The 12,500-nt window shown below is 41.4% G+C and overlaps 2 protein-coding genes across 4 annotated transcripts in view; one reads left to right on the top strand and one right to left on the bottom strand.

Annotated features, from left to right (window-relative positions):
• LOC135104366 (uncharacterized) overlaps positions 1-3,787 on the bottom strand; it is an 8,692-nt gene extending 4,905 nt beyond the window's left edge. The window contains exon 1 of the mRNA XM_064011712.1: positions 3,652-3,787. The gene's annotated coding sequence lies outside the window, so the exon portion shown is untranslated. The remainder of the gene's footprint in view (positions 1-3,651) is intronic.
• Positions 3,788-4,218: 431 nt separating this feature from the next.
• The window catches only part of LOC135104364 (uncharacterized), an 11,784-nt gene continuing 3,502 nt past the window's right edge, over positions 4,219-12,500 (top strand). The window contains exons 1-2 of one of the 3 annotated variants that reach the window (XM_064011709.1): positions 4,219-4,353; positions 11,401-11,609. Coding sequence is in view for 1 of the 3 variants with exons in the window: in XM_064011708.1 (XP_063867778.1) it covers positions 10,579-10,581 (3 nt within the window). In the remaining 2 variants the exon portion in view is untranslated. The other 2 variants (XM_064011711.1, XM_064011708.1) reach the window with 2 other exon arrangements.

Genomic DNA, 12,500 nt, shown 5'->3' with positions numbered 1-12,500 from the left:
TAGAGTTGCTGTCTAGATGAATGTTGTCAGCGCCTCAGCTCATTAGAAGTATCCCGCGGGCTTTGTTAGTAATTGCTACAGTGCGACGGCTTTCGTTTCTCATTGCTGTGAAGAAATTTAAAACGTATTGGAAACAGCAAGGCATTGATGAGTTTCTGCTATGGAGAAGTATATTATTGTTGATAAGAGTCACTGCACGTCTTTCAGCGCCTCACGAATCAGTTCAAATCGTGTCGGGCATGCACATGAGGCGAACGCACTACATTACAGTGTTTTCCTTACAAATGACACGTAATGTGGGGTTCTATTTACTGATAAACGTTTAAAAATTGCATCAGGCTTTGTGAAAGATAAATTAATGAATGGAATTTAAATGTTGTATTGAAAATAACACAGTAATGGTGAATTTCTGTCTTGGAGATATGCTGTTCAAGGTTTATAACTCGCCTGTGATGCTGTGCCTGAGGACGGTGCCAAGGCGGGAAGCAAGGTATTTAGCACACTATCTTGGTTCTGGCCATGATGGCGGATGTGAGGGTGTGGGGACGTGAAGGGATGTTGTGGAATTTGTAAGTTCGTATTTAGCTTTTTTCTATGTAAGAGAAGCGCTGGTCAAGGACAATAAATAAATGTATATATGAAAAAAAAAAAAAATAGGTCTCACTGAATGTGCCAGTCCTTATAGAAGAAGCCAGTTCCAAAGGAAGTCCAAAATTTTACGAAGAAGTATCTTGAAATATTAGTTGACGCAAATACCCTTGTTACCCTCATGAAACCACGGACACAGCATACAGTCTCGAGTCCTGATCTCCATACAAGCACCTATCCTTACTCAGGTTCCTTTGGTGCAGACGGAGAAGCGCCTTGAAACGCTAACGCGAGTACTCCAGCCACCGCTCTCATGAAACCACGGACATATCAAACAGTCCTGAGTCCTGACCCCCATACACGCGCCAGTTCTCATTCACGTTCCCTCGCTGCAGACTCTACGTCCTCATCTGAGCCTTTCTCTGTCCTCACGCCCCGTACTTGGCGGCTTTTTACAGCGAACCCGATGAATTTTAATTACACTTCCATTCCAGCGGTGTCGTTAAGAATATACGAGGTTTGACAGAACGACCTTGCCAGATGCGCTTCACGGTGGTGCATCTGTGTGTGTGTGTGTATGTGTACAGTGACGGGAGCCTGGGATGAAAGTTCACCCACCATCACCACCATCACCACTGTCACTACCACCACCATACTGTGACTTTCTTACTACCTTCCGAGACTGAAGCACCATATGGTTACTGCTCGAACACGTCCATTTACCCAATCTCCCCTATACTTCTCTTTCTCCTCTCCATTTCCTTCTCAGTTACTCTCTTTCCTCTCTAATTTAACACCCCAGGGGCTTCTACACCCTCCACACACACACACACACACACACACACACCACTTAAAAGCACCTCTCTCTCTCTCTCTCTCTCTCTCTCTCTCTCTCCCTCCCTCCCACACACCTCCCACCACTCAAACAAAACACGTCACTTGTTAAAATACCACATCACGTGCTTTCAATTAACTACAGTATAACCAGAACTACTCAGCGCGTCATCTGCAGCGCGACTTCCCCTCCCAGTCCCCTTCCCAAACACACACAAACACACACACACACACATACACACACACACACCTTAAAGTTTAAGCACATATCTATAGGCACGACTTTCTTTACTCTCCTCCTGTCTTTTCCTCTCTATTGGCATCTCTCATTAGCAGTCTTGCGCGAGAAGAAAGGGACAAAGTGGGGATCCATGCAAATGAGAAGTGTGTAAGGCTGGGAGATGGAAGGCGGTGGTTGTGGTGTTGGTGGTGTTACGGTAGGGAAGCCGTAAACACCACTACCACCATTATTACAACACCAACAACAGTAATAACACCACCCCTCCCCCCCAGGTAACAATGGACATAACATGCTGATCAGCCCTACATCATCAGCAACGCGTAAGTGAAATGACAAGAGAGTGTGTGTCTCTCTTTACTCATTTGCTTTCTGTTCATTCAGAGTTACGTATGTGTATTCTACCTCAGTAAGAATTGGTAATGAGAATAACAAAAAAAAGGAGCATTAGTTTAGTTGATTGTTTTTGTGAGCGTTCAGAGAGAGAGAGAGAGAGAGAGAGAGAATCTTGTGTCATCCCTGTAACGTACAAGTGAAAGTATACAAATTACAAAATCATTTAACAATACGTCACGCGTGTCCTCAAACCGTCCCGCCCCATAGGCACGGCTCCTCCAAGGCGGACAGAGGGACATACAGACAGACAGAGAGAAACAGGAGTAATACTAAGGAAGCTCAAGGAGGCTATCCTTGAGCAAAATCAGTATATCTCGATTCTACCAGTTTGATTAGTGAGTGGAATCGAGAAAGAGAGGAAGAAAGAAAGGAAGGAAGGGAGGGAGGGAGGGGGAGGGAGGAAGGAAGAAAGGACGGAAGGAAGGAACGAAGGAGGAAAGGTGGGAGGGAGGGAGGAAGGGGGTCAGGGAGGGGAGGAAGGAAGAAAGAAAGAAATCAAGGAAGAAAAGAAAGAAAGAATAGAAAAATAGAAAGAAAGAAAATAAGGAAGGAGTAAAAAGGGAAAGAAAGAAAGGAAAGACGGAAAAAAAAACAAACAAGAAAGAATGAAAGTGCCACAAACAATACCACCACCACCACCACCACCGCCACCTCACCAACCAGCAATGAAAAAAAAAACTCTCGCAGAACACCTCATTCGAATACCCAGTGGCGCGACACGTTCATATTAGCATAAGAATGATAAGCCTCACTAGGGCGCGCTGTAGGACGAACCTCCGCTGTGATACGTGATGACTTCCTGCAACCTTCACTGCTCCATTGCCTCTTAATTGATTACTGCACTGGTTAGGTTTAATTAAATGTACCGTAACAATATATATAGAGAGCACCGTGTTTCTCAAGATTGGAGGATATATGTGTAGCAAGTGTGGGCTTTACCTATCTTTCCTATCGTGTTTAATTATTTACACACGAGAGAAGTTATTGCATATATCTAGGAATAAAGTCTACAGGGATTAAATAAAGGTTTACGACACATGAAGTAAATCCAGGTAAAGTAATTGAGATTAGTCTTTATTTGTGAATCTCAGTATTTGCAAGGTTTGAAGGTTCTTAATGCACATTATTATTATTTTTTTTTATTCACGTCTTCCTCGCCATTCTCATTATTTCCTATAATGAGCGAAACAGTAAGATACAGAAGCTATAGCATAGTACAATAATGGTTAATCTGTTTATGAAGTTTACTATATGTAAGATTTTTAATTTAAGCACTATGTATTCCAAGCCATTATCAACTTATCAGTCTTCAACATATGAGCGAACAGTAAGATGCAGCAGGTACACATAATAAGGCATTGTCAGTGGTTATTTATGAGCCTCGCGGTACAGGCAATAAATCTACCCAAGTACATAATTCTTCTCTCTTACGAAGCTTACATCTTGCTCTCTCTCCTCAGCTGGCGGGGCGGAACACCAGATGACTGAGACGAACAGATTGACATGATGCAACGCTTAACTCCACCACTCTGCCTCCGTCCCCGCCCCCCAACACCTTAACGTCCCTTCCCTTCCCTTGCCTTCCCTTCTCTTACCTCCCGTCTTCTTTCGCGTCTCCCTTCCGGCCTGCAGGTGCCTCGGGCCGCCTCTGATCATGGAGCGTTAAGGGAACGAGTTAAAAGACTATGCTATCAACACCGGCTATGAAGATAACTCTCTCTCTCCCTCTCTCTCTCTCTCTCTCTCTCTCTCTCTCTCTCTCTCTCTCTCTCTCTCTCTCTCTCAGAAAAAAAAAATACAAAATTAAGTAAAATCAAAGAGGGGCGACAGAGAGAAAATTCCAAGCCAAATAAGATGCATGATTAAGTCTAGAAAAAATCAAGTCCAGGAGAAAAAAACATACGAGTAAGGGAGTTTTCATTGTTGAACGAGTCTCCAAGGCAGGCAGGAATACAATACAATGCAATGTAGTGCATACCAACATTACCTGCATCACCCTGCTGGGGAATAGCAACACTGGGTGGACAATTGAGATGAGAAATGAGGGATCAGATTCAAAAGTAGTGATGAGCGTCGAAATTTCCAGAGAGAGAGAGAGAGAGAGAGAGAGAGAGAGAGAGAGAGAGAGACCTTGCTGCACACACACACACACTCTCTCTCTCTCTCTCTCTCTCTCTCTCTCTCTCTCTCTCTCTCTCTCTCTCTCTCTCTCTCTTTTGTACCCGCACGCCTTGGCCACGCACTCAGTTCATGGAATTTGCCTACAGTTTCTCACGGCAACAATGCAACGTTAATAGGTTAGTTCTCTTTTCTATCTTAGTAGTAGTAGTATTGGTAGTAGTAGTAGTAGTAGTAGTAGTAGTAGTAGTAGTAGTAGTAGTAGTAGTAGTAGTAGTAGTAGTAAGAGGAGCAGGAAGAAGAAGAGACGTAGTTAATGTTGTTGTGATGTTAAAATTAACTTGTGCGCACAACTATATGATAAGAGAGAGAGAGAGAGAGAGAGAGAGAGAGAGAGAGAGAGAGAGAGAGAGAGAGAGAGAGAGAGAGAGAGAGAGAGAGAGGGAAATTATATACCCTCTAGGCAAGAAAGAACATATCTGAATACATATGCGTAAATAAACCCAAATATATGTAACCTCGACAATAAAAAAAAGAAAACAGCGAGAGAGAGAGAGAGAGAGAGAGAGAGAGAGAGAGAGAGAGAGAGAGAGAGGGTCATTAGCAACAGGCCCCGCAATCGTTTGTATGATATAGACTATAAAGTATATGGTCGTGAGGGAGCATTAGCGTAGCCTTGTCTCCTGCTTACTTCCATGTACCCTTTGGCATTGGAATCTGGCTGCCCTCCACGACACTACTTGTGATGCTGGGACTTGGAGACGCTCGCTGCCATGGAGAGATGAGTGACTCGTATGGGTTTGAATAGTAAAGGTGCTCTCTCTCTCTCTCTCTCTCTCTCTCTCTCTCTCTCTCTCTCTCTCTCTCTCTCTCTCTCTGTTGGTACTGCGCTCTGCCTGCCACAGGTCTCCACTTTTACAGTTTTCTATTTGCTAAGTTTGTAATGGGAGACTCCGTGACAATCTGCACTGTGTTATAAAATGGATTAGTAGGATGAATGTAAATCTCTCTCTATCTGATTGCTTATGTTTTTAGCTTCCGAAGTATTATATGATTCCGTTCACGTTTATCTTACCTTGTGTCCTTGCTTGTTTTCTGTTTGTCATCTAAATCTTTCTGTATAATTTGTCTGTCTAACTGCCTGTCTGTCTAAATCTCACCTATATTATATCCCGCCTACCTGTCTATCTACCTGTTTTCCTTGTTTGTCTATTTTTTTTTTATCTAAATCTACCTGTATATTATGCCTGCCTGCCTGTCTGTCTGTCTGTCTGTCTAATTGCTTACTCCTGTCTCTTTTATCTCGTCTGTTTATCTACCTGTCTCCTTGTATGTCTTCCGTTTGCCATCAAAATCTACCTGCATAACAGATTTTACCTGCCTGTCTGTCTTAGCTCATATTGGCTCTGTTCTCTCGCTGTCTATCTTCCTGTCTCCTTACTTGTCTTCTGTTTGTCATTTAAATTTAACTGTAAAATCTGGTCTACCTGTCTGTTTAAGTACTTTTTTATCTCCCTCTGCTCTCTCGTCTGTCTATCGTCTGTCTGTCTCCTTACTTGACTTCTATTTGTCATTTAGATTTACCTGTAAAATCCGTTTACCTGTCCGTCTGTCTAATTTACTTATTCCTGCCTCTGTTCTCTCGTCTGTCTTCCTGCACCCCCCACCCCCACTGTCTGCCTTGCTTGTCTTGTTTATCTTCTAAATCTACCTGTTTAATATGTCATCCTGCCTACCTGTCTAATTACTTATTCCGGCCTCTGTTTCTCTCGTCTGCCTTCCTCTCCCACTCTGCCTTGCCCTGGTTTGGTCCGTGGCGCTGAGCCATTAGCAGCACCTAGGCCGGGCTGGCGTAACGCTGCCGCCACGCCCCCCGATTGCTAAATGAGAGGGAAAAAAGGGTAAAGTGTATGAGAGAAAAAATATATATCCATCAGAGCCTTTCACCAATGTGGCATTATAGTAGTGTGTGTGTGTGTATGTGTGTGTGTCTCTCCCTCTCTCTCTCTCTCTCTCTCTCTCTCTCTCTCTCTCTCTCTCTCTCTCTCTCTCTCTCTCTCTCTCTCTCTCTCTCTCTCTCTCTCTCTCTCTCTCTCTGCTCCACATAGTGTTCCACATAGCCACCCGCACACGGAGGTTCACCAAATGCCACGCAGGTCAAGATCGAAGAAAGTCTTGCTACTCGGGTGACCGCTGGAGCACTGGAGTGAATAGGCCTCTGCTGGCTGCTTCTTGTTCACGGGGCGCTCAGGGAAACACTAACCCTTACAACCCTTTCATTGCTATTTGACGTATGGTTCTTTAATCTCAATTCACTCTGAGATAGTTGTTTTCGTTCTGCAGTCATTTCTAAACATTATATTGACTAGAAAATTGGAAAACGTATTTTTTTTAATCTATCTTTTTTTTATTTAATTTATTATTATCATTATCATTATTCATTTTTATTTTAATTATTTTATTTATTTTTTTTTTACATTTTCGATCACTGCTCTCTGGCATATGGTTCTTTAATCACAAAGCACTTTGAGATATTTCTTCTTTTTTTTTTTCTACAGCCATCTCTAAATGTTATCCTGGCTAGAAATTAGAAAATATATTCTTTTCATCGATTTTTTTCTTGCAGTTGTATGTGAAAGTTCTGTACAGTGCTCTTTGTATTATGAATATTTGCAATATCGCGATGAAAAAAAATGAAGTTATTGGAACCGTTTTCTATTCAGTGTGAAAATTCATCGTAGTTTCCTCCTTCTCAATATTTTTTAGTCAAGATGCACCATTAATGTTCTCTATCCCAGTGTTTTTAAATCGCAATTACACTCCGTTCCCCCTTCCCCTGTCCAGTGTAGGGTGCCCACTCAATAACTTCATCCACTCAGTGCTTCCAAGTCAGCATACACCCAACACTCCACATTTTTTTTTTTTTTTCCTTTTTCTTTTTTTCTTTCTTCCCAGTGATTTGAATAGATCACCCTAAACCACACTCCTCCTAATCCTTTCCGTCAATAGCACACCCCTAATTTCTTTTTCCCGCTGTTATCAATATGCACATCCTAACTTTTCTTCACAGTTATTTAAATCAATAAACACCTCAAAACAACATCCATCTTATTGTTTTTCCGTCAATAGCACTCCCTAATATCTTCTCTTTATTTTGAAGTCAACACCAACAAAATAACATTCCTTCTCTGTGATTTAAATTTAAGCAACATCTTTCCTAGTGCTTTGACTCAGTAATACATCTTAACTCCCCCTTTCCATTATCTCCAAGTCGATATCTGCTCCCTAACTTCCCTCCCCACTGATTTAACTTAATACACACGACCCAGCAAGACCCCGGTTTGTGTTTTCAGTTTAATAGCGCACCCTAATTTCCTTTCATCAGTGTTTTAAAAGTTCATATCTACTCCCAAATTTCCCCTCCCTAGTGTATCAGATCAGTATTAATCCCCGTTTACACTCCCTCGTGGCTGTCAATAGTCCTTAACCCACATTTCCTTTAAAATCTCCAGTCAAAACAGAAAATTACGTATTCCGTATTGAATTTTACTTCACAGCGGACGCGGACGCAGCAAGACAAACCACTGCATTATCACAGGAACTGGTAGCCCCCGTTATCACTTTCTCACTGATAACAGCAACGTCTTGTGGGGAGGGCACCGGTAGCATGCATACGAACAGCAGCCTTCCAATCGGCAGCAGTAGGCTTCGTTGCTTGAGTGTTAGTGCGGGAGATGTTGATAGATGGTGTTACTCTACAGGGTTAAGAAGAAGCGAAGTTTTTTGAAGTGGGTGTGAATGAGTATGAGTGAGTATGAGTTAGTATGAGTGAGATGAGTATAAGTGGTCTGGATTTTTTTCTTTTTCTTTTCTTTTCTAAATGAGTATATATTGAAAGAGTAAAAAAAAAAAAGAGGAAATACTAAACACACTCCAGACTTTCTGAGAACTGTAGCGTTACTTATTCATGGTTATGTTCTCTGGGTATTGGCAGAACATTGATGAGATGCGGACACACACACACACACACACACACACACACACACACACACACACACACACACACACACACACACACACACACGTTCATAATCCCGCAGGAAGACTGATAGAAAACACTCGTACACATCCACCTCGGGCAGTTCACCGGTAAAAGTTTATCACACACACACACACACACACACACACACACACACACACACACACACACACACACGTTCATAATCCCGCAGGAAGACTGATAGAAAACACTTGTACACATCCACCTCGGGCAGTTCACTGGTAAAAGTTTATCCTACACACACACACACACACACACACACACACACACACACACACACACACACACACACACACACACACACACACATCTTGAAAACCGATACAACTCTTATCTCACGTACACACTCACGCCACATCATTGATACATTCCATCCTCACTCACACTCGCTTCCAGTTAAGTATACAACCCACCTACCCACCTAACTCACCTACCCACCTACCTAACCTACCCACCTAACCTACCTTAACGTAACCTAACCTACCCACTTAACCTAACCTAGCCTAAGCCACCTACCTAACCTATCCACCCACCTAGCTACTTGATCTATCCACGTGTATCTACCAACCTAGCTGACCTATACCCACCTACCTACCTACCTTACCCACCCACCTATTACCTAGCTACCTATAGTATATGTACAAACGAACACACTGCCATCATAAACCCAGTGATGATCGATGTTACCAAACACGTACCGCACACACACACACACACACACACACACACACACACACACACACACACACACACACACGTACCTATCAAGAGAAGATACGGAAATCCACGTCCTTCATTTTCACTTTCATCTTCCTTCCTCCTCCTCCTCCTCCTCCTCCTCCTCTTCCTCCTCCTCCTGCTCCTGCTCACATATTCACTCACCTCCTCACATACCTCATCCCGTTTTCTCTCTTTTATCATTGTGTCATTGTACGACCATGAGGATGTTACTTAGAAGCCACAGAACTGCCTCCTCCTCCTCCTCCTCCTCCCCAGTAGCTTCTCTCTTGTCCACCACCACCACTACTACCACCACCATCACCATCTCTAGTCCACCTCTTATTCGCTGGAAATTAATTGTTTAAAATATAGGAAAGGCCTGTCTGTTAGAAAAGTGGGAGAGAAAAACGAAAGTGTGGTAAATCTAGTAAAGAAATCTGAGTGACTGATTGACTGATTGATTTTACTCCCCTCCTCATCACACACTAACAGATGGTGTCAGTAAAGGAGAGGAATGACTTGAGGAGTGGTGGGAAATGAGGCACGTATGTAGTAGCATTCTGATGGCATTGGCAGAGACCTTATTCTTGTTTCATACAGGGACTACCACGTGCAGACCTGACGGCTTATTGCAGCTTCTCTTATGTTCTTATGTTATTATTCTTAAAGTTTCCTGCGCTTACTCGAATACTTATAACAGGCTTTATTGGGAGATTTTCTAGGCATTTTCTCAGTTCTGCTAATACTTTAACAAGGGTTTTGCATTACCAACTGAAAAAAATACCCATGAGAGCCTAACTCATGATAAGTGTGACCTTTGAAAATAGTTGTGATTGTCCTTTGATAATAGTTGTGATTGTCCAGATCGTTTAAGAATACAAGCACAGCTGAAATTTTAACCCTAAAGTTTCAATATTTCTTTCTGGACTAGAGATAAGACGATGGTTCTCGGGCGTCTGAGTGATAAATCGACTGTTCGGAGGTTCAGTATTCGGGATTCGGGATTCGAGTGTTTAAAACCCTTTCAGTGCAATATGCAAGAATTCATATCATCAAAAGCACTGCATGAACCCTTTACAAACACCTACAAGAAAGGGAGATGCATTAACAGATCATATTTCCCAACGTATAGACAGTAGAATCTTTAGTGGCGGCTGTAGAAGAAATTAAATGACCCGATGTGGTTTGGCATTAGGGAAACATGCTTTAAATAGCAGTGAAAGAGTTAATGAAGCGAGTTTGAGACTCACCTACGAGCAAATAAGATTCATTGTTGCTTTCTTGCCCACGAGAGAATGAATAAAATATCAAGACGAGTATGCAGACGAAACAGTTGAATGGATGGTGTAGATGGAGAGATAAATAAAGGATAGGCCATGACAGAGAGGAGAAGAGGAGCAAATGAAGACTGTGTTGTTGGCTGTCCCCGTGTGTGTGTGTGTGTGTGTGTGTCTTCTTCGCATCTTGTGGTTCACCGCGGTTACAGCAGGTGGGAAATAGATCTGTTAGCCATTCTCCCTCCTCTTCCTCCTACGTCTTCCCTGTCAATGTGTACTACGTGGGCTCCGGCGTTGCGTTATGTGAGGGGTAGTGTCCGCCCCGTTCTAAGTTGTGGGCGTAAGATATGGTAATGCTACGCCGGATGAGTGTCGGTGGCTGAGAATTACACGTTGGGGGTTTGCGATAATGTGTGTGTGTGTGTGTGTGTGTGTGTGTGTATCATATTAAAATTAATCTATCGTGTTACTTGTGTCGTTATGAAATGGTGTGTGTGTGTGTGTGTGTGTGTGTGTGTGTGTGTGTGTGTGTGTATACTGGTGGTGGTGGTGGTTGTTGACAGCTGTATTACGAGTTCATTCATGATGATGGTGGTGGCGATATTTTTTTTTTACTGTACTACATGTGTATGGTTAGAAAATTAGTCTGACAACTGCATTTTTTTTTTTTTTTTTGCTTAAGACAGAAGTTGATGAATGAATTGTGGCTTGAAAGACAAAAACAAATATTATGGCAAATTATCTTATGACTTTTTTTTTTTAGATTATAGGTATGGTGTTTAGTGCTTTGATTTTAAGTATTGTAAGTAGTGATAGTAGTAGTAGTAGTAGTAGTAGTAGTAGTAGTAGTAGCTGTTGTTGTTGTTGTTGTTGTACCAGTAGTAGTAGTAGTAGTAGCAGTAGTAGTAGTAGTAGTAGTTGTAGTTGTTGTTGTTGTTGTTGTTGTTGTTGTTGTTGTTGTTGTTGTTGTTGTTGTTGTTGTTGTTGTACCAGTAGTAGTAGTAGTAGCAGTAGTAGTTAGTAGTAATAGTAGTGGCAGCAGCAACAGCAGCAGCAGCAGTAGCAACATAAGTACTAATAGTTCTTGTAACAGTCACTTGGCTCGTATCTCCCTTTACACTCCACTCACCCATACACAACCATAAACCTTCCTTCCACTCCCCCTGTAGCACGCACCAGCTGACCCTCCCACCATGCATGTCTGCGGTGAGGCTAAGGACCTTACTTTACCTCGTCTTACCTTGCGGGGTGGAGGAGGACTGCCGGCCCCGCCCATCGAAGTCCCCGCCCAGCCCCTACCTTTCCCTCGTCCCGCCCCCTGGCAATTCCTCCTATATATACGCCCACCTCTCTACAGCAAGACAGTGACTCAAGTGAGGTAAGTGCAAAGCTAAGCCGACTCACACATGGTGATCTAGTGACTGGGCGCTGCAGATGAAGGAGGTGACCAAGGGACGATGCTATGCTAAAAGTCTTGCAGTGACGGATGACGAAGTGACTGACAGATGGATAGACTATGTGACGCTCTGATAGACTGGCAGACTGACAGGTGTCGCCTCTTGCTACTAAAGTTAGTGTTGTTGCTACTGTTGTTGTGGGTGTTGCTGGTACTGTTCCTCTTTGGTCAGTATGCGAAGGGTAAATCAAAGTAACGTATTTGAACAGGAGTATCGGTTCAGTATGCGATGAAATCTTCCTTAGATATAGTGCATTTGGATACACCTTTCGCAAGAGGTTGAGGCCTGTATACACATGGTTGTTTATTTAATCAGTGCTAAGTTTGCACGGATGTAAAAGACTTGGATTTTGTTAGGTGCAGTTTGGTCTTAATTTCAGTTTTATAATGTTGTCCTTCTTTTTTTTTTTTTTATAAATATAGTCTCAGTTTTATTTTAAATTATTATTAGTAGTATTGTTATTATTATTATTATTATTATTATTATTATTATTATTATTATTATTATTATTATTATTATTATTATTGTTATTTTTATTATTATTATTATTATTATTATTATTATTATTATTATTATTATCATTTATATTATTATTATTAAAATAATAATAATAATAATAATAATAATAATAATAATAATAATAATTATTATTATTATTATTATTATTATTATTATTATTATTATTATTATTATTATTATTATTATTATTATTATTATTATTAAAATAATAATAATAATAATAGTAATAATAATAATTTATTATTATTATTATTATTATTATTATTATTATCATTATTATTATTATTATTATT

Source organism: Scylla paramamosain, chromosome 10 (genome assembly GCF_035594125.1).
Source record: "Scylla paramamosain isolate STU-SP2022 chromosome 10, ASM3559412v1, whole genome shotgun sequence".
Taxonomy (NCBI): domain Eukaryota; kingdom Metazoa; phylum Arthropoda; class Malacostraca; order Decapoda; family Portunidae; genus Scylla; species Scylla paramamosain.
The sequence above is the reverse complement of the archived record's forward strand: the minus strand, read 5'-3'. Positions and strand labels throughout refer to the sequence as shown.